Source organism: Natrix helvetica (assembly GCF_964273705.1).
Source record: "Natrix helvetica genome assembly, chromosome: 1".
In the NCBI taxonomy this organism is placed as follows: domain Eukaryota; kingdom Metazoa; phylum Chordata; class Lepidosauria; order Squamata; family Natricidae; genus Natrix; species Natrix helvetica.
Genome location: NC_138548.1, coordinates 129,445,550 through 129,467,181, shown reverse-complemented (window position 1 = coordinate 129,467,181; position 21,632 = coordinate 129,445,550). Strand labels below are relative to the sequence as shown.

The 21,632-nt window shown below is 43.7% G+C and overlaps 1 protein-coding gene across 1 annotated transcript in view; it reads right to left on the bottom strand.

Moving 5' to 3' along the window:
* Positions 1 to 20,708, bottom strand: part of IGFBP5 (insulin like growth factor binding protein 5) — a 50,194-nt gene extending 29,486 nt beyond the window's left edge. The window contains exon 1 of the mRNA XM_081971180.1: positions 19,616 to 20,708. Within this exon, the coding sequence (XP_081827306.1) occupies positions 19,616 to 19,946 (331 nt within the window). The 5' untranslated portion in view covers positions 19,947 to 20,708. The remainder of the gene's footprint in view (positions 1 to 19,615) is intronic.
* Positions 20,709 to 21,632: the final 924 nt, after the last annotated feature.

Genomic DNA, 21,632 nt, shown 5'->3' with positions numbered 1-21,632 from the left:
TTCCGCGTCAACCTTTGGTTTTAATGCGAAAGGCACTGTGTGGCTTAAGACACCATGGAAGAACCTGGGGATCTAGATTAAATGAAATTGGGGTGCCAGTGTACCTACCTAACCCTTCCCAAAAAACTTCTGGAAACTCTTTAGTCAACATATCTAGATATGGATTACATTGGATCTGGTCAATTCCAGTCACCCTCAACCCCAGGGCTTCAAACCACTCCAATCCTAGTAGGCTTGGTGTTGGTCCTTTAACTATAATTAAAGGTAACTTCATGCAAAACTGTTTAAACTACACCCTACAAATGTATTTGCCTAAAACCGGAATGGGATTCCCCTGGAAATACCTTAGGTTTAACAGGCATGGTCTCAATCTTGTCTGGACCAAATTAGGATGAGTCTTTTAACAGTCATCCAAGAAACTATGGAAACAGTGGAGACTGTGTCCACTTCCATAGGGCAGGACTGCCCCTCCAATTTGACTGTTATAAAAAAATTTTCCCCTCGGACTATAGGTAATCTGGTCAACTTCAGTCTCCTCCCTGCCCTCATTGACAGAGAAACAGGATTCTCTTTTCCTGAGAGTAGACCCCTTAGTGAATTTGGAGGGCTGTCTGTAATATTGGCTAGGGCTGGGCGAGGTGCCCTCTAAAGCACTAGTGCAAGGAGCAGCTGCCCTGCAGACCTTGGCTAAATGGCCATTTTCCCACAATGGAGGCAGATTGTGTTTTTAAAATGGCACTCCGCTCTATCGTGTTTACCTCTGCATCCAGGGCAATTATTGGTGGTAATTGGGGGCTTACCCTGCTGACCTCTGGCCTGCTCCACCTTCAACCGGTGGACTTTGTCGTCCTCAGTAACTGACTCTTCAGGGCTGACATCTTCATAATGCACGTCAAGCGGTTTTCCCACAAATTGAGGCTTGGAAGATCTTTGAATTTCTTCTGTCGAGTGCGTTGACAGTTCCATTGCTCTGGCTTCATCTAGCACGGTCTGTAGATCTAATTCGGTTTGGCCAGGAGGCGGCGCTGTATATGGAGGTCTCGCACACCAACAACAATTTGGTCCAGAAGGACATCATCTAAATCTCTGAAATTACAATGTAAAGCAGTGGCTCTTAAAGCAGCCACATACTCATTAATTATTCCTCCCTCACATTGGCTTCTCCTATGAAAAGCATGCCGGCGAGCTGTGCGGGATGGTGTTGGAGCATAATGATTCCTCAGTTTTGCCATTAACACATCCCATGAAACAGTGTGTGCAGATTGGGGAGCCACTAGCGTCCCCGCAATATTAAACATCTCCGTGCCACGCAAATTTAGGCAACATGATTTTTTCCGGTTTTCAGATAGCCCGGTGTAGTTGTTGGCTTCTAAAAAACATTCAAATCGGGAAATATATGAGTCCCAGGTCTCTGTGGCCCTGTTAAAAACTGCTAACGTGTTCATTGAAGCCATTCTGAGGTAAATTGTTGGCTCAGCTGATAATCAGACCGCAGTCCTTGTAGGTTTTGTGACTTCACTCGTCGAGTGATTCCTCTGAGAGAATTCAGCTCTCGTGACTCAGCTTATGATAGTGACTCTTATCAGCTCTGCCTGGGCTCCACCTCAGCATCCCACCTTCGTCACCAATGTTCTAGCTAGGGAGAATGCAGGCGGACGAACGGAGGCGAGCCAGGACTTCAAAATGCTAACAGTTTTAATGCTAACAGGTTGCCTATAGAACGTAGCATATCCCAACCCCATTTTTCCAGCCACACCAGAAACATGCTGCTGTCGCTGAAGTTTCTGGCATCCAAATAAATGGGAGACCTTCTTTCCTGCAGCCAGCCTCCATTTTATTTCCAGCGTCTTTCTCCCGGCTTGGAATTGCACCAGATTTTTCTTCCAACACAGTGAAACCCACTCTCACTTCCTCAGGCTGAGTTCAAATCCTGGTGATTTTATGAGCAGGTCCTTTTCATACCAACAGTCAAGAAGTGGTTTGTCATGGAGCTCTGGGATGTAAGTCCTGGCATTTCCTGGTGGATTCTCACCCTGAGATCTGACTCTGCTTATGTTTTTCTATTTCAGATCAACTAGGGTCAGGGTGTTTCTGCCACCCAACTGGGCAATTTATTTCAGACTCCCACTACAACTGCACTCAAAGTACATTATTTTAAAGGGAAAAGGTGCTGGGGTCTTAAATATGGTAACCATTTTGGTTGCTTCTCTAAAATCTCTGCTTGTTAAGGCAGCTCCTGATTCAGCTGCTTCATTGATAACCCAACCTCTTTTTTCTCCCTTCTGTTGAAAAGGCAGACCGACTGTCTCCACCAGCAACCATGTAGCTCAAACAAATGACACAGACAGACAGGTGGGATCTCAACATAACAAAGTCTCAATCACACCCTATCCCTGAGCTCCTTCAACCCTTTTTCTGAAGTGGCTTCCCAGTACTCAGCAGGACGGACCCCCGGGGCAGCTGCTTGGAGGACATACACCTGGTGACTTTGGGAAACCCATTTACAATGTATTTATCCTGTTTGTTTATACAGTGTTTTTCTGTCCCAGTGTTTTGGCTGAAAGAGGGATTTCAACAAGATCCCTGAAAGGCAAGAGCTGTAGGGTGGAGGAGTTGAGTGATAGATAGGCGGGTCCTTGAAACAGTAAGCTTCTTAAAAGGCAGGGTTTGGTCTCAAAAGAACCATCATTACATGCTTCTTTTTCTGTAATTTTCTTACATTTTGGTCCAGCCAAAGGATTGCGTTGATGGGGAGGGTGAGGGGTCCTGATTCCTTGACAGCTAGCTAAATTTATAAGCCCTCAATGCCAGGAATTGCCAAACTTAACAGTATTACTTGATTGATTAGCATAATTAAACCTATCACTAACTCAGCCCCCATTTTCATTTCAAATATTGGCTGGAGTTCCAGAACTATCTGGTCACTTTGCCAGTGAGACTTGAACTCCTCCAATCTCTGGAGGTGTGTGATAAGAATGTCCCCCTTGGGCATTTTGTGTACATGTACATGACACTTAACAGTCATTTGTATTGCTAACGAATGACTGTTTCATTTAGATAACAGTAGTTACTGATTTTCTTGGCTACATTCAGATTCATTCACTAAGTGCCACTGATCTTAGCGGGTGAGGGCAGAGATATTTTCTATGTATACTTTTATCATTAGCCTCTATCATGTGCAAAGACCTGCAAATGAAAGGATGTGTTGTTCAACGTTGGCCAAGTAAAATAGAGCCAGAATATGGTTCTTTTTATGGTGGTGGTGGTGTTTGTGTGTGAGAGACTAAGTCAGTATTGACTCCTGGTAACTACCTAGATAAGTCCATCTAAGTCCAGGTTTCTTGAAAGTGATGTGCCTTTGCCTTCTTCCTAGAACTGAGAGAGAGTGATTGTCTCACAATCATCTAAAGCAGTGGGTCTCAACCTTCCTAATGCCGCGACCCTTTAATACAGTTCCTCATGTTGTGGTGACCCCCAACCATAAAATTATTTTATGTTTTCCGTATTTTTTTTGAAAATATGTGTTTTCCAATGGTCTTAGGTGACCCCTATGAAAGGGTCGTTCGACCCCCAAAGGGGTCCCGACCCACAGGTTGAGAACCACTGATCTAAAGGAAGACTAGAACTTAGTGTCCCAGGTTTTTGTCCAATGCCTTTACACCAAGCTGGGTCTCCACTTCATCTTTTCATATATACAATCATTATGCTATGACGGCCCTCCTCATCCTCCGAGAACCTCAGCTGACAAACATTGCGTGAGTGTCCTCTGTTTATTGCAAACTTCTCTAACCATCCTGAAAATGACAACTTTTGAAGAAAGGATCTAGATCTCAAAGATGGATTGGTTTAATTCAATCAGATATGAATTTGGATTGAACTAATAGTGTCCCTTAAGAGGGTAGGTGAGAGAGGAAGACACTGCAGAATGCATTCTTTAACATTAGCTTTATAATCCATTTTAAACGCATGATGATCAGCAGTCCTGGATATTAGAAAAGAGCAGGGGCTTTTTAAAATCCTTTGCCTTGTGTTTGTAAATTAGAAAAATCTAAAGAGGGAAGAATATCTGGATAATCATGGGTATGCTTTGAAAGTTTGCTACAGAATAAATGGTCTTTCTTAGAATCTGTTTTATTCCCAAAGCAAAATATCCTCTTCCCAATTCCCTCAGGCTTGACTGATAAAACAGGCTGAGCTGATAAAAATGCATAACCCCCTGGAATATTTGCTGTGAAATGTTTCATATACAGTTGCCACAATGTAAGGAAATCATCTTTGTAACATTTGGAAAAAGAAGGCATTGTATTGGGGGCAAAGTCTGGGCAGCCACAATTGTTCTATTGTAGATTAAAGAAAGGTTCTTTCCCCATATCTATTTATTTAAAGCTATATGCTGCCCATCTTGCCTTGAGATTTTAAGTGACTTACAAGATTTGACTCTTCACTTTAACAAAATTGTAGATGTCATCATTGCATTCCAGCTACTTTCCCCCTTTTCTCACCAGCCTGTTTTTTTTTTTGATCTGTGTATTATGTTTGGTATATAGTAATTGCTTCCTACAGTAGGCAGTAGACAGGTGGAAGAATTAGGAATTAACCACTGAAGTCCAGGTCATAGTGGGTTAAATTCCTGAACAGTTCAGACTATGTTGGTATCCTTTAGATAAAGTCAACCTGTTTGTAAATGCAAACTCCCTGCAAAGACAGGCTAGGAGAGCCACGATGAGCTGGAAAGCATACTTGATCAGCCCCTGCAGTACATTTCACTTTATGGTGCCAATCAAATGGCAATTTTTTAATATGGTGTGAGCTACTTAGCTTTAAAGCCTCTTTATTTATCTCGCCTTCTACTGGGTGTTCCTGTTAATAATGTTACTAATTCCTACTTTCAATCCATCTGTACACTTTTCCACATCTTCCTCTCCTCAGACTAATGGTACAACAGGCAGAGACTGAGCAAAGAAAGAATGTTTAAAAACAGAAGCAACTTTATGCTTGTTTATTTCTTTTGCTTTCCAAGAACCCTGCTTTATTCAGCTGCTGCCTCTCTTTTTACAGTAGTGGGTATTTTTGAGAAGGGCTATTCAGCATAGACAAGCCTTGTAGATCAGTTTGTTGTTTATCAATGATAACTATGGAAAAGGTAGCATTCCTACAAGGACAACATTTAGCCTAGGCATTCTGGTTGCAAACACATAGCATAAAAACTTTGGTTTTGATTCTCTCTCTGTCCATTTATAATAACCTAGATTTATATACCACTTCACAGTGCTTTACAGCCCCCTGTGGTGGTTTACAGATTCAGCTTGTTGCCCCCAACAATCTGGGTCCTCATTTTACCCACCTCAGAAGGCTGGAAGGCTGAGTCAACTTTGAGCCTGGTGAGATTTGAACTGCTGAATTGCAGGCAGCCGGCAGTCAGCAGAAGTAGCCTGCAGTACTGCCTTCTAACGACTGCACCACGACTGCTCATAAGCTGCTAGAGAGGATTTGACTGATCAAAGGATTTTGCTGCCCAAAGCCAAATCAACTGAAGTGGAAATCTGGTGTCATTTAAAATTAGTCACCAGAGTATCAGATTTAGCAGGTCTTGGATATGCACACCTAGATCAATTTACTCATGGTTACATGAATAACCATGGCTAAGTGAATAACCAATAACTTATTCAATCAACCCACTGAACCATAAACTAAAAATGGAGGTTGGATTTTGTGCAAGACTCTTGGCCATGAATGGTCAAGAAGTACAGTATATGACATGACAGAAGACTGCAAAGTAGATGTGCACCTATCATAGATGTGGGTGGGAGTTATGGGCTTTCTTCACCTTAAAAGTGGAAGGTGTCTGTTTTAGACCATTGCCCAGCTCAGATCCTGCCCATCAGTTTTTAGACATGATCAGAGGGAGTGGGGGTGGGGCTCAAAAAATGGGGACTTGAGCGGCACATGTTACTTTGGGATTGTAGGATGCCCCTTACTAAAATAGATGGGATGGGCTACTTCGTTATTTAGCACTTCACATGCCACAGTATTCTCTAGCATTTTATTCCCATTTGTGCTTCTTCTTTCAGCCACTGTTGCTTTAAGTGGCTGCCTCAATTTTAACCTCTTGGTAAGGGGGACTCTACTTTAGAGGATGTTCTTAGTTTTAATGCTTGGTTCTGTTTTCATTAATTTGCATCTTATAAGGGGCTAATCCTTTCCCTTGAGGCCAATGGTAACTTTACCTTTCCTAGGGTGGCAGGGCGCTGCCTGTTTATTCCAGCTGCCATCTGTTACTTGCTATCTTCTCCTTAAGTTGCCTCCATCACCTACAGTAAAGGCATTGATTGCCCAAGGGGGAAAATGGAGGGAGAGGAATGAGCCTGGCTTGCCTCTTTAACAATAGTTTGGTATGCAAAAGTCAGCAGCTGAAACTTTTCAAAGTATGGAGCTATATATTATCAAGTGTTAATTGCTGTAGATAAGACTGCTGTTAAACAGACAGGGAGTGTAAGTTTACATCTTATGTTCAGTTGTAAAATGATTTGTTTGAGTTGGGCTTACCCTATAGTGAAAGCTCAGCTGATTGAGATCTATTCAATAAACCAGAGTCAAGTGAATCACAGGTTAGCTGGTTGTGCGACCCCAGCTGCAGTCTCCTGTTGCAGAGCTGATAATTCTTTGTCTTTGAACTGTATAACATCCCATTCATCTAAAGAGTACTACAGAACTGCAGTCAGCTGCTGAAGGTGATTTTAGCTAACTTCACCTAGCTGGCCTGTCTATGTTAGAGAGCCTCTAGTCTACATAGTTTCTGCCTTTTTCTCAAGATAAATGGACTAAGTTATGAAAGTAATATAACTAGTACTATCTAGAAACCTCTGATCATCCCTAGCCCAGTAACTTTGATTGGAGAAGTTAGAAATATAGCCAAAGATTATGCAAAATGCTAAGAATTCTAGAACTGCCTAGAACCCAAGAGAGAACTCTGGTTCATATATATATGACAAGCCTTGTCATTTTTCAGTGATGAAAATAATAGTATTGAAAGAGACAGCTATAGCTAAGCTGATTGCCATTCTACAATAGTTTTAAAATTTTCTTAAAACAGAATAAAAGTTAACTGTATGAATGCAGTACTTGAATGTGGTAGTTTTTAATAGATGTCCTTCTTGGAAATGTTATTCACTACTAAATCTTAACTATTCTATGGCTCAGCTCCCAGTACAAGAAATGATAGGGATGTACATATGCAAGGAATATGTCTACTGTGCAAGGAATATGTCTACTGTGCAAGGAATATGTCTACTGTGGATCACCCATATATTGGACTTTGCTTCTCCTTTGCCAAACCTGCCTCCATTCCTGGTCCACTCATATGTCTTCTCTAACAATGGATACCAAAACCCAACAGATGTTAATGTATGTTGCAGCTGCTCCCAGATGGTGTTGGAATGAAGCAGAAAGTTCTCCTTTAACACTGATACAGCCTAGGGTGGCTTAAGATTGCCTCACTCATGGGCTGAGGATGATCTGAAGGTAATGCTGTGGGGATGCAGCAGAAAAAAAGATGTTGCTGTGTTAAGTAAAGCTGTGAAAGAGTGGGCTATAAGTCACTCAATTGTTAGAAGTTAGACCGATTGAGTTCAGGTTTGCTAAGCAGCAAGCTAGTAGAGAAGCCTGACAACAATAGAAAGAATTTTACTTTTGCAAACTGCAGGGAGCAGGAAAAAGGATACTTTGAAGTCTCCTCTTCATTTTTTTTAAGGTCAGCAAGTTGAAAATTGTCAGAGACAGAAGCAGGCTGCAAAGAACCCTTTGATTTGCTAATGGCTGGGGTTAATTGAAATTGAACATCCCACAAATTTGGAGACACAGATTCCCTATCCTAGTTCTAATGGCTGTACAGGGCAGGCCGCAGCTGGCTTTATTCTGAGTAAATTGCTTCCAGAATCTTCAGACAGTTACTTAACTGAGGTAGTTATTTAAGAGACACAACTCTCATTCCTTTGGCACTTGCTCCTTGATAGTGTGATGAAATACAAGCAGGAGGAAGATTAATATTTCTGGGCACTTAATAAAGAAGGCACCGTGTTGTTGCAGTCCACTCGCCAGTAACATCCATTGCAGAACTCTGCAATGCTACAGTGCAGAAAAGCAGAGGAATACTGTCCTTGTCTCATCAGCCATTACAACAACATAATAGGCTTTTGTTTAAAAAAAAAAAACAGAATGGTGATGTGGGAAGTTGAAGGGCCAGAGTAATACCCATTCCTCTTGGAAATGCAAACTAGGAAGACAATGCTCAAATTAAATGGAAAGCAAAGTGACTTCAGGCAGGCACTTGACCTCAGGAAATTCAGGAAAATGGTCTTGGGACATCTCTGCCTGGTAAAATTTCCATCTAGGTAGACTTTCCTCCCAATGAAAAAACAAACAAACCTACCCTGACTTGGCATCCAAATGTAGCATGCAGTTCATTAGCTAATTAGGTCTGTGTGCCATGCTTTTGAAAGAATGAGCACTTTGGCATCGTAGGGTATTGGATGTACTGCAGGGGTGGGCTGCTGGGGATTCGCAGGGATTCAGGAGAACTTCTGGCTAAGATTCTGCGCAGTTCGGAGAACCCCCAGATCCCACTCCTGTCTGGCCCTGCCCTGCCCGCCCACTCTCCCCTCCACATGGCCCGTTTTGGATGCTGGTAAGTGCAGGGCACATGCGGAGGCTCAAGGAGAGTGAAAAATGGACCTACTGAAAGTTCGGGAAACGGGCCTGTTTCCAATGTCCAGAGGACCTCCGCAGCCTTGGGGGGCTGTTTTTGCCCTTCTGGAGGTTCGAGGAAAGCGTCTGGAGCCTGGGGAGAGCAAAAAGCCCCGCCCACTGTGGTGCAAGAGGCCAACTAGGCCACACCCACCATGGCCATGACCAACCAGCAACCGGGCAGAGAACCCCTGGCTAAAATGTTTTTGAAGCCCACCCCTGATGTACTGGGAATAGTCCCAACCACAGACCTGTCTGCTATCTACCAAGTTACCCAGGTTTGTTGAGTAACTTACTATGTACTTGGTTTGCATATTATGCTCAATTTCAAGCAGGCAAATCACATGTTGGTTTAGGACAGTCTATAAACCCAGTCCTGAACCCACAGGAGTACCACAGAGGTTCTAGAACTGTAGCGGTTTCTGTGTCTTTCACAATAATATGATTTTCAGGCATTTGTGGATGAAGACATTTGTCTCCAGTGTATCACTCAGAATTTGTCCTGCTTAAAGTCTACCATGGGAACATCACGCTACCACATTTTCTCTCTTGCTCATGAATGAAACAGCCTTAAGATATATTTATACGTGCAGGCGCCACCATCTTATTCTATATTTGATTATTCTTTATAATCCTATTTACCTTGTACTTTCTGCCTCCTTGGTTTCATTGTGAGTTTGCCCAGAGTCAGTCTGGAGTCAGGCAGTGCATAAGTGGAATAATCGAACAAAGATAAGAGTAAATAAATACTAAGGCCAGACTATCCCAGCACACGATTAAAAGTGTATAAAACCTGTGATATTTAGTCTCTCGTATTCTTGGAAGCAAGCTTAGATGTTCTGTGCTAGATATGACCTGAGATGTACTTTGGCAGTATCAGAAGAGTGGGGAGGGAGGGGGGGAAGGATGGGTGTTCTCTCCCCTTGGGTCACCAGCAGGAATCTATCAGAGCTATTTCTGCCTTCTCCATTAGCACTGGACTTTTTCTAGTTCTTTGCATACCTTTCACCTCCTTCCCTCTATCCATTTTTTAAAACCAACTTCTTTCTAGGCTTCTAACAATGTAGGTGTGGAAAGAATGGTGGCTTATTTAAAAAAAAAAAACCATCTATTTTATTCAAGGAAAAAGAGGGACATAGAGTGCAATTCAGCTTTAATGCTGTTCTGATACGACTTCTTTGGAGGGAGGAGAGTGTACTTAACATACGGTACGTCAATGTTGTTATATTCAGAAATGGTATCTGAATGTTGAACTGGGCTCTTCATGATTGTTGGTCATATAGGAATCAAAATACTGTAGAAGATTGGTGGCCCAGCAGCTAGTCACTTTCACTAATTCTAGGATGCAGCTACAATACAGTACATATCCAAAGATGGGAGGGATTTGCCACTCTGAATTTATTTTTACTCTGACGTCCTGGCCAAGTCTTCAAGCACCCCTTGATAAAGTTCTGAATGCCAGAGCAGCAAAGCTAAAGGAGAACAGTTAATCTCCTTACCTATACTGACAGGTATACTAATAAATCAGGTCAACGCAAACAGGAACTAATTCAGTACAGGTAATCTTCAACTTTGAACAAGCAGTTCATTTAGTGACCGTTCAAATTTACAACGGCATTGAAAAAAGCGACGTAAGACCATTTTTCACATTTATGACCGTAGTAGCATCCCCATGGTCACGTGATTTACATTCGGATGCTTGACAACTGACTCACATTTATGACGGTTGCAGTGCCCCAGGATTCGTGTGATCCCCTTTTGCGACCTTCTGACAAGCAAAGTCAACGGGGAAACCAGATTCACTTAACGACCATGTTAATAAATTAAGAACGGCAGTGATTCACTTAACAAATGTGGCAAGAAAAGTTGTAAAATGGGGAAAAACAAATTTCTCACTAAGCAACATACATGTTGGGCTCAATTGTTGTCATAAGTTGAGGACTACCTATATAGCCAGGATAGGACTGGGAACAACCTTAGTATATGTTTTGATTGCATTATTTTGTTCAAGAATGAGTGGACAGTGCTTGGATTAAGTAATGGAGGAAAGCCCTCGGAAGAGAAAGCTCATTTTAGTGAAAGTAGCCTGGAACCTAAGAAATGGTTTGCTCCAATCTTTCTGATCCCCTCCTGCTGCTCAGCTGGCAGCTGTTTAGCAGGAATAGCATTAGCAATAGCACTTAGACTTATCTACTGCTTCACAGTGCTTTACAGCCATCTCTAAGCGGTTTACAGAGTCAGCCAGTGACCTGCAGTCAGATGAGGCAAGTGAGGCACAGCCTCACCGCTCTCATCATGAAAAGAAAAAAAATATGTAAAAGGAAAAAGCTGAGCTAGTTGCTGCCTCACCGTGGATGACTCTGCTTAACTGTTAAAAAAGCCTCTAAAAAAGCGCCCTCTACTATGAGGCAGGAGAACTGCATGCCTCCTCTAGTCTGACTTTAGGCGTTTTATGATCACTCGAGCAGAGTTAAGCAAGGGTTAAAAGCCTAAAAATTCCTGATGTAGTTGAGGCAGCAGTTTCTCCTGCCTCATAGTAGAGGGCACTTTTTTAGAGGCTTTTTTAAACAGTTAAGCAGAGTCATCCACGGAAGCCAGGCAAAGAGCCATGCTGTAGCACACACACTTTCCCCTAGCCTCTTTCTTTTGGAAGGCTGGGATCGGCTCCCGTCTGGTTTCTCTGCCTCTCCTCTCACCCCAGTCTGCCAGCAGGAGTTGAGTGGGTGGGCTTTATTGCATTCCAGGCATTTCCCACCCAGACAGCAGGCTGCATTTGCAATGGTGGAGGTGTTTGGGGAAGGCAGCAGGGGAATGGGGGGGGGGATGGCAGAGGAGCTGCTTTCAAGCCACTGGAAAAGATATCCAATCCAACTTTTGTGTGTGTGTGTGTTTGTTTTTTTGAGAGTGAGAAGGGGGTAGGAGAGAGGGAAGGGGGTAGGAGAGATAGTCCAATCCAACTTGTGTGTGTGTGTGTGTGTGTGTGTTTGAGAGAGGGGGAGGAAGGTAGAGAGAAACAAATGCTGTCATTTTAAATTGGAACTGAGCCTGCCTGGCTGTGGAATTCTGGGAGTTGAAGTCCACAAGTCTAAAAATATTTGAAACCCACCACTGTGTCAGTGCCCCACCAGCCATAAACCTCACCACACGTTACTATTGACCCCAATAATCTGGGTCCTCATTTTACCCACCTCGGAAGGATGGAAGGCTGAGTCAACCTTGAGCCTGGTGAGATTCGATGTGCCAAATTGCAGGCAGCCGCAGTCAGCAGAAGTAGCCTGCAGTACTACCCTCTAACCACTGTGCCATCGTGGCTCATAGATGTTTATCTTCTATCATATCAGGATGTTGGGCAGGTGCTAAAGGTGTATTTATGCAGCTGATAACAGCCACCTGGAGCAATGGTGTAAATCAGCTGCTAAGAGACATACTGCCCACCAGTGAAGTCAGCTCAAACATTTCCTAGCATCTCCCAGGAAAAATTCAGAAAGAGTCATTCTGCCAAAAATCCCGGAAAGGCCCCAATTGTCAGTGTAAAGTGGAGAAGGCTACGCTCAAGGGGCTCATTGATTCATTGCTCAAAGCAAGTGCTAGATTTTCTTCATCAATGAACAGGTATTTCCTGGGAACCGTTGCAGCGTGAAGTCTCTGCCTAGTCTGTGCTTGGAAATTGAATGTTTCAGGAGACTCTCATCCTTACACCCTTTTTGTGCATTGAACTAATAGAAGAGTGGGGGCCCAGGGGTGGGTTCCTACTGGTTCGGACCGGTTCAGCCGAACCAGTAGTAGTTTGGCGGCCTGGGTCGCTGGAACTGGCAGCAATTTATGGTCAAATGTGCATACGTGCAAGAGCGAAGCGAGAGAGTACACATGCAAAATTGCATATGCACCGAACTGGCAGTAATGTCACTAGCAACCCACCCCTGGTGTGGCTGCCATTCCCCCACCCAAGGAAACACAGTCACATTTCCTAGCTCTTTGGTTATTCCCCGTGCTTCTGCTTCTCTGTGAAATGATCAAATAACATGAAATCATCTGCTGCAGTGTTTTTATGTTATTTGCAGAAACCTGTTCCTGTACTCGAAATCCAGGGGATGCTTTTCCCCCCTCTCCGATTCTCCACAAAAGACAAGAAACTCAACTTTCCTGCTCAGACCTGATGGATTAAACTTCTCGATTCCCCCCCCCCCACCTCTCATATATATATATCATTGCAGATTTAACAAAAGGGGAAAAAAAAGAATGGAGTTTTTCCAGTTTCTTGGGGGAGTCATGCGCCTGTCGCTACCAGCCTTGGTTATTACCATAGATGGATCTGAAGCTTGTGTGGTGAGAAAGAAAATTGCCCGGCTAGAATCGCTGGTTGCTTCCCAGACAGCACATACTCAACCCTGCATAAGGTATGCCATTTACTTGCTCCCATGACCCTTGCCCCAACCCTCACCCTGCCAACCTTCAGGTCACCCCCAGCCTTCCTCCCCCCTTTCTGACGCTGCACCTGCCCCCACGTTTCGGTCGCAGATGCTCCTTTGCTGCTGTTCTGCTCATGGGATTGCCAGCCCAAGTAAACTCATTTGAACAGAGGCTACAAGAAGGCACTCTGTCTGAGGCAAAAGAAAAGAGGGAGGTATACAGCCTAGCAGGACAATCTTCCCACTTCTTTTGCAAATGCGAAGGCAACAAAACCCGGGACATTTGAAAAGATAAGTTATAAGGCAACCTTCTTCCAAATAACAGCTTTGGCTTCACTCTCAATCACACGAATCAGGAGTCAACTCGAGGCTGTCTGCTTCTTCAGAAGCAAAATAAAATAAAATAAAATAAGTGTGCAAGGGGGAGAAGTGATTATGGAACAGACAATTTGGAGTTTCGAGACAGCTCCCCAGTAAATAGTGTTATGGATCCAAATAAGTGTCAGACTTGCTGCGTCACATTGCTGTCACGTGGTATGCCATGACTTTTTTTCCTTCGCGGAGCTTGTGTGGGCGTGGCCTGCACATGACGCATCCGGCCCCCGGGGCACCAGTTTGACACCCCTGAAATAAGCGGCCCTCTATTTTTCTGCATAAACTGCACCAAGTTGTGTTACTCCACTCAGTCTAAGTGAGCATCAGGCCACACAGGCAACAAATGCATGTAGCTAAAGATATAAATAGGTGGCAGGGATCACTAATCACTAGGCTCCTCACCTAGGCAGGCCATGCAGTAATTGTGGTTGGCAAGTAGCATTTATGGTTTCCCTGTGACTTGTTCAACAAATCATGGCTATTACAAATGCGTTTGGTTTGATCCAAATGTGAGCTATTTGAACCAAGACACTGCCCACCTGAGCCCAGAATGGTAATTATTCATGGATAGGAAGTAGCAATGAAAGCAGAGCAGGGACTTTTCATTTCAGAGATTTGACAAAATAGAACAGTCTCTTTTGCTTTTAATAGGAGGCTCAAAGAGGACATTTCATCCACTGTAATGTAATTGACATACCTTGGAATTCCCTCCTTTTTGCAATATGCACTTTCTTCTGCAGCCAGCCACCCTTCCAAGTTGCATCCACTAACAGTGTGCAAGAGAAAGGATCTCTTCTGCTGCAAACATATCTCTCTCCCACTTATTACAGAGCAAGTTGAAAATGCAGGGTGTGATAATAACTCACTGTTGCTCTTACTTTTAAGAAGTAAACATAGGCTTGGACTACTAACTTCTTCCTTGAAAGTTAAGTTAGAGAACAGCTGATGTGCTGTCACAAGGCCAAAGCAAGCAGCAGAAAAAAAGAAAATCCGGGACAGCAATTACAGGTCGTCCCCAACTTGTGACTATCTGTTTAGTGACTGTTCAAAGTTATAATGATATTGCAAAAGGACTGATGACTGCTTTTCACACATACGACTGCTGCAGCATTCCCCCCCTTCCCATGGTCACATGATCAAAATTTGGATGCTTGGCAATTGGCATGTATTTATGGCAATTGCATTGCCCTGGGGTCATGTGATCACCTTTTGCAACTTTCTCACAAGCAAAGTCAGCGGGGAAGGCAGATCCACTTAGCAAACCTGTTCCCAGCTTAACAAGTACAGTGATACACTTAACAAGGGTGTCAAAAAAAGGTCGTAAAACGGGGCAAAGCTAGCTTAGCAACTGTTTTGCTTAGCAGTGGGAATTTTGGGTTCCATCGTGGTCGTAAGTCGAGGACTACCTGTATAACCTGGAGGGTACTGTTTTATTTCTTCTACTGAGCTGCAGTTGCAGCATGTGGCCGCCAGGGGTTGCTTCTGTAACGTCTGCAAGTGTGGAGGAAGCCCTTTTCTCTCTCAGGTGGGTTAAAGGGTGTAGATTATTTTGAACAAGAGCTAAAAGTTTAAAGAACCTCGTGGGGAATCATTTTCAAATTCAGATAAAGAATCAAAACTCCCCACCCAAAACCTCCCAGGGTACAAGAACTAGAAGAAAAGATTTGTAAACACATCACCTTCCTTTTTATCTATTTTTTTTTACATGCAGGAAAAATATAAAAAAAACCACACGGAGGAAGAGACATGCGGAATACACTCACACACTGCATGCAATATGGTTCTACCCTAGGACTAAACATCCATGTGCGGTGTTGTTTGCAGTTAAAGGCGCATAAAGAAACCAGTAGAACTGATACCATATACTGTATATGAAATGGTTTTTTTAAAAAAACCCATTGCTGTCTTTTTACAGGCAGGGAGAACTTAAACCAGCAACTGTACCAGAAAAATTAAGATGTAAGGGTTGGAAAGTACCTTAGAGATTATCTAGTCCTAACCTTACCTCAGGGGTTGGCAACCTTAAACACTCAAAGAGCCATTTGGACCTGTTTCCCACAGAAAAAAAAAACCACCGGGAGCCACAAAACTCTTCCTGTGCCTGACCATTTCCTGAGTGGCCACAAAACTAGCACATGTAGTGGAATTAAAGGTTCTGTTTTCTTCTGACACTTTTCTTTTCTTGGATTTATCCATGGATGTATCCTATTGGGGATCGAAAAGCTCAATAAATCATGTGCTGGCGGGTGTTGCAGATTGGTAGTTGTGACACATATTTTGAGCGACAAGGAGTCGCAGCAGAAGGATGAAAGAGCCACATGCAGCTCCAGAGCCGCAAGTTGCTGACCCCTGCCCTAGCTCAATGCAGAATCCATAGAGCAACTTTTATACATTATCACCTAGGCTTGGTCTGAAGACTTCCATCAAAAGCAAACTCATCACTTCATGTGGCAATCTGTTTCACCGGCTCATAGCTTGAATCCTGTCCCCTGGGGCAATAGGGTGTAAGTCCACTTCTCTGTGAGGGACCCTTTAGATACTTGGACATGGGAGTTTACTGCTCTTAGTTTTCCTGCAGCGGATATTGTTCTGTGTTGCTTCACCCCATGGATCTAATGTCAGTGTGGTTTCTAATGATCTCACATATTTCATATTCTGTCCAAATGGAAATCAGGCACTAAAACAAAGCAATAAACAGGTGCTCCTTGTTATTTTAAAAAGTGCTTGACTCCCATTTAGACAGAGCTTTGACTTTTACCCTTTTCATTGTTATCCCAGCACAGGGCCAATTCTGATGAATAAACCATAGCCAGGACTCACTCCTTGAAGTCTTCTCCAACCTTGGCACAAGCTTTTGAGTTCAAGTCAAACTTTATTTCTTCCCCTTCACCAGTTGCTTAGAAACATGCCTACAAAAAATATACTTCACAGTTCTCACATTTTGCTGTTCTGATGCTAAGAGGTTCCCACCCAACTCTTGCCCTCGAAAAATATTCTGCTTTAAAAAAAAAGCTAGAGAGAGGGAGGGAGAGAGAGAGAGAGAGGGAGGGAGGGAGAGGGAGGGAGGGAGGGAGGGAGGGAGAGGACATCAATATCTGACTACAGCTGAACCATCCATTCCTATCAAACTTCTGTATGTGTAAAAAGTCTTTGGTGGTCCACCTTTAACATTATTGGATTAAAGTTCCAACAATGTTGGAGAAGGAAAACAAGGTATTTTGAAATTAATGTACAAGATTTGGGATAGAGAACAAGGTGACTGGCAAGCTGACAGAACAGCAAAGTATTTTTAAGGGAAAAACTATTTAGAAATTAGCAGCTCCATTAAAATATTTCAAAACCCTTGAAATGCATCAGGTATCTCATGAAGATGCCTAGTATTGATAGGTATCTAAATATCCAACCTGAGAGGCAAAGCTATGAATTGGTCCATCTCAATTGTTTCCCTTCGTTTTAATAATGCAATCTACCAAGGATAATCTGATTGGTGAGGATCAGACTCTTGATCGCTTCTGATTGTTTCCCAATTGTTTCTGATGCCTCCTGAGATCCAGAAGGCATCACAAACAACTGCACACCACAGGTCACCAACACAGCCTAGCGATCTGCAAACCTCCTGCAATTCCATCCAAGGTTCACTGTAACTCAGCAGAGGTTAATGATGGGCAGTCATTTGTGCCACATTTGTTCTGTTTGTCAGTAATTTCTTAAAAACCATAATAGACAAGATAGACAAATTCAGACATTTCATTTACATGAAAAAAGACAGAAAGAAAAACAAGTGATGAATCAGATGAATTGGCTGAAGACATATGGGCTACACCATGGTTTTGTCAATTGCTAAAAAAGCTACAATGGACTGGATCATTAGAAGAGAGTAAGCCATAACCGCAACTCCCCTGGTTGGCTGCGAACAATACATTAAGCCCCACCACCCCTGAATTAAATGGTGTAGTATAAAATATAAACCTCTGGACTCCTCCTTTCTGTCAAGGTTGACAATGATTTTGCCCCCTCTCCCCCTCAGGAGACAGTATAAAAATCTCCTTCAATCAGCCACAGGCAAGTGAGGGAGGTGCCATGTTTTGCTTAATCACTCTTTGGTCTTCACAAAACATGCATCAGCTTGTGGCCACTTGGCTGACACCCACCGTTTTGGAGCACCTGCTGCTCAGCTGGGACCAGAAAATGTGTGTGCAAGGTGGGGGGGAGTTGTGTGTGTGTGTGTGTGTGTGTGGGTGGGTTGTGTATATGTGTGTGTGTGTGGGGGGGGGGAACAGAGGGGCAGATAGACAAAAATGCAAGGTTGTATTCAGATTAAACCCAAACTTAAAATGCTGCAGGTTTCAGTAGTCTGTAAGGGGCACTGTTGTAACTCTAAAGAGAGGAGAGTGAATTGCTCAACATTGCTGCTGCTCTCCCTGTAGGTAATGATTTCGCTTGTGTTCCTGGCCAGCATTCTTGCACACACACAAACATACATGTACTCACAATCTAAAGAAGCTGATATGAGTGCAAGGAGGGTATTTTACTCAGCTTTAGAGGAAGCCATTCTTTGCAAAATTTCCAAGGCAAGAAAAATCAAAAATAAATCTCCTCTCCTCTCTTCTTCCCACCAGTAAGACTACAGTAGTTTGACCAAAATCTCTGGCTTTAACGTCTTCCCCCACTAAAAGCAGAAATTGAAGTTTGGCAAATGTGTTGATTTTTTTTTTTTAAAAGAAACTTTTGCTCTGCCAAATGAAATGACAACCAAAGGGAGCCAATGCTTTCAAAGAAGAGATGCGGGGTGAGTGGGTGTGTGTGAGGAGGGGGGGAATACAATGAATGGATGGAACAAGATTTATTGAGGGTTAGCAAGAGGCTTATAGCTGATGTTCTTCACTGGTTAGATACAACAAGCATTCCCTGGATGCTAGATTTTGCAGAAGGGGACTTCTGATAAAAGAGTGGCTTTTGTTTTGTGGTGGTGGGGGGAGAAGAAAACAAAGAAGCTCTCTGGAATTTTGCTATGGAGAGAGGAAGAAGAGGAAGGGGGCTGCTAATAAGCCAGGAAAAAAAGTAGAGTCAGGATAGGATTTGAGGGTTTCTTCGTAGGCAAGAATGCTGACCAAGGTTTCCTTTCAAAACTCTCTTTCCCCCTCCCCTCCAACTCTTCTTCCTTATTCTGTTGCACCTGTTTCATTTTGATTCCACCCTGCCTTCCCCTGCAACAACCTACAGATGGAGTCAGAGGGATACTCAGTCTGAGGATGGGAAGGAGCTACAGAGACAGGTATGAAAAGTCAAGTCAAGTGGGACTCACCTGGATATTGGTGCTGCTACATTGATCCCAAGGGTGCTATATATTGATTCACAAAGGTCTGAGAAGATAGACTGCTGCTAAGCCTTCCCACTATTGGGGAAGGGTCATGGAGGTAATGGAGATCCAGGGGTAAGTACCAAAGGCAGTTATTTGTAGAATTGGGGACTTAATCTTAAACTCCCACCCTCCTTTTTTTTAGACGGGAATATGCATTTACTTCAAAATGGGGGAGGTTTGCACCCCTTTCTTAGGGGCATCTTGCTCATTTTCCTGGGTGCCCCAAATGATCTGCCCTAAAGGTCCTTCAACCCCAACAGATGGCGAAGGTGCTTGGCTTGGGGCTGCGGAGAGGAACAGAGCAAAGATGGAAGGAGGTGGAGGTGTGATGTTTGAAGGTGCAGGGAGGGAAACTTCACTAGAGAGAGAGAGAGAGAAACCAGGGTCTAGCCAAGGTAACAGAAGTTATGCAAGATGAGAATGCGCTTGGAAGACTCAGCTGGGGAAGGGGGAAGATAGCTAGGGAGAAAGAGAAGCTGCCCTGCAGAAGGCAAGTGGGAAGGGAGGAGAATGCCAGGGAGGCATCAGACCTGAGCATTAATCGGATTAAGAAAAATGACCCAGAGACGCCTAAACCTGCTTGAAGGAAGTAAAGAAAGATGTTCAGAGGATGCTCAGTGCACGGCAAGCAACAAATAGACAGGGAAGCCCTCTCTCTCCTCCCCACCCCACCAGCAGAAGAAAGCAAAGCAAGGAAGCTGAGCCAAGGGCCCAGGGCAGGACTCACCATTCTTAGCTTGCTCTCGGTAGCTCTTTTCATTCAGGCAGACCCCTCTGCCATGGAGCAGGGCATGCAAGGGCTTCTCCTCACCTTGACGTGGCAGGCAGCGCAAGCCCTGGGCGCATCGCTCTGTGTACACCCCACAGGACTGCCCTTCAGCCAGGGCGCATGTCATGCAGCATCCACAACCGGGCTCCTTCACCAGCTCGCAGCCCACAGGGCTGGGGGGGCACATGGAGAGGGCTTTCTCGTCACAAGATTCACAGTGCACAAAGGAACCCAAGCCCTGCGAAAGCCCCAGGCACAGAGACACGAGCAGCGCCTGCATCAGGAACATCTTCAAGGCTCTTGTCAAGGAGCACCGGTGCAGGAGTTGTGAAAGGAAAAAAAAAACAAAGTTCTTTTTTTTTTTTTTGGAGACCAAAAAAAAAAAGGGGGGAGGAAAAGGTCTCTTCTCCTTTAAGGTTCCAAAAGAGGCTTAATCAGAATGTTGGAAAAAAAGAGAACACCTAAATTGCTATGAAAGAAAGGCTATCACAGGTTTGTCTGCAGCTGACAGTTGCAAGAAGTACAGATGCAACAGGTTGGTAATTTCAAAAAAGGGAAACAAAAAAGTCACCGGAAAAGGGGTTTAAAAAAAAAATTAAAGAGCAAGAGTAGCTTTGGCGAGGCTGCACAAAGAAGTATAAAATAATCCACACGCCCCACTAAGAAGCAAAGTCTGCAAGAGGCTGGGGAGGAAGCAAACAACTGAACAAGCTTCTTTTCGACTGTCCTGATATGATCTGCAGCAAATTTAAAAAATGTCTGGAGTAGCACTAAAGCAGGTAAAAAGCTGAGCTTTGTCAAGAAGAGATTTTTAGCTTGGGACTGGCTGTAATTTTTTTTTTTGGTTAAAAAAACCCCCCTCCTTTTCCTAGATTGGGTTAAAAACAACAAAGAGGTTTTCTGTTGAAGGGTTTTTTACAAAGTCTCTTTGACAAAGAGAGCAAAGGAGGAAAAGAGGAAAAAGAAAAGAATTCCACTTTGTAGATCTCCCAACACTTTCCCCCTGGAGAAGTTTCTAAAGAGACTGAATAGTGCCGAGCAGGCATGTCTTTTAAATAGACTGCCCCTGGCTGGCTGCCAGACCCTTGCTGCAATCTGAGATCCCAATGACACCTCAGCCTGAATTGGTGCCAGGAACCAGGGCAAGCTCAGTGCACACTCCAAGTGTGTGTGTGTGTGTGTGTGTGTGTGTGCAGGGAGGGGAGGGAGTAGGGTGGGGTGACTGTGCAGCTTTTGACTTCTAGGCTTTCCAACGCACACCACCCAAAGGCATCCAATTGCCACCTTTATGCTGTGCAAGAAGAAATCAAGTGTTTTCCCCCCCCTCCTTTTAAACTACAGGGATTTTTTTTTCTTTTTCAAAACATTGAGAAGTTCGGGCTCAATTGGTGTCATGTTTATTCTCAGTGCCCCAAATTGTAAACACGTGTACCCACACTTTGGAGCAAATTTCATTCAATTTATTGGGATTTTATTCCAAGTAAGTTTGTGTGGGAATGGAGGAACATATCAGATTGCCAACTTTTTTTTGGGGGGGGGGGGTGAAGCACAAATTTACTTCTATAATAGCCACAACATGCAGGAGTTTGATAGTACTTATCTCTATGCTGTGAAAGGCTTTATCAGCCGTGTTTCTGAAAGCATAGAAGCAAACCAACCATAATTGCACATAGTTAGCTAGCAATGTTCATTACGAAATTTGATCCAGTTGCCATTGCCTTGCCATCACCACATGCTCCATGCCCTAAAATACATGCCCAAGGGCAGCACTGTGCAGACTCTTGTTGTCAGGCAGGGAAGCATTACAGCTAGGCTGTAAACTGAGGGGGTTCCTTGCAGGATCAAGTTTACACCTCCTCTGGAACCAACTCTGGCTTGATGGGTGTTCAGGTGATGAGTGTGGCTATATAATGGCATGATATGGCCCTGCAAGACTTAAAGTCTGCAATCTGTAAGGCTGAGCCCCCGAGGGTTT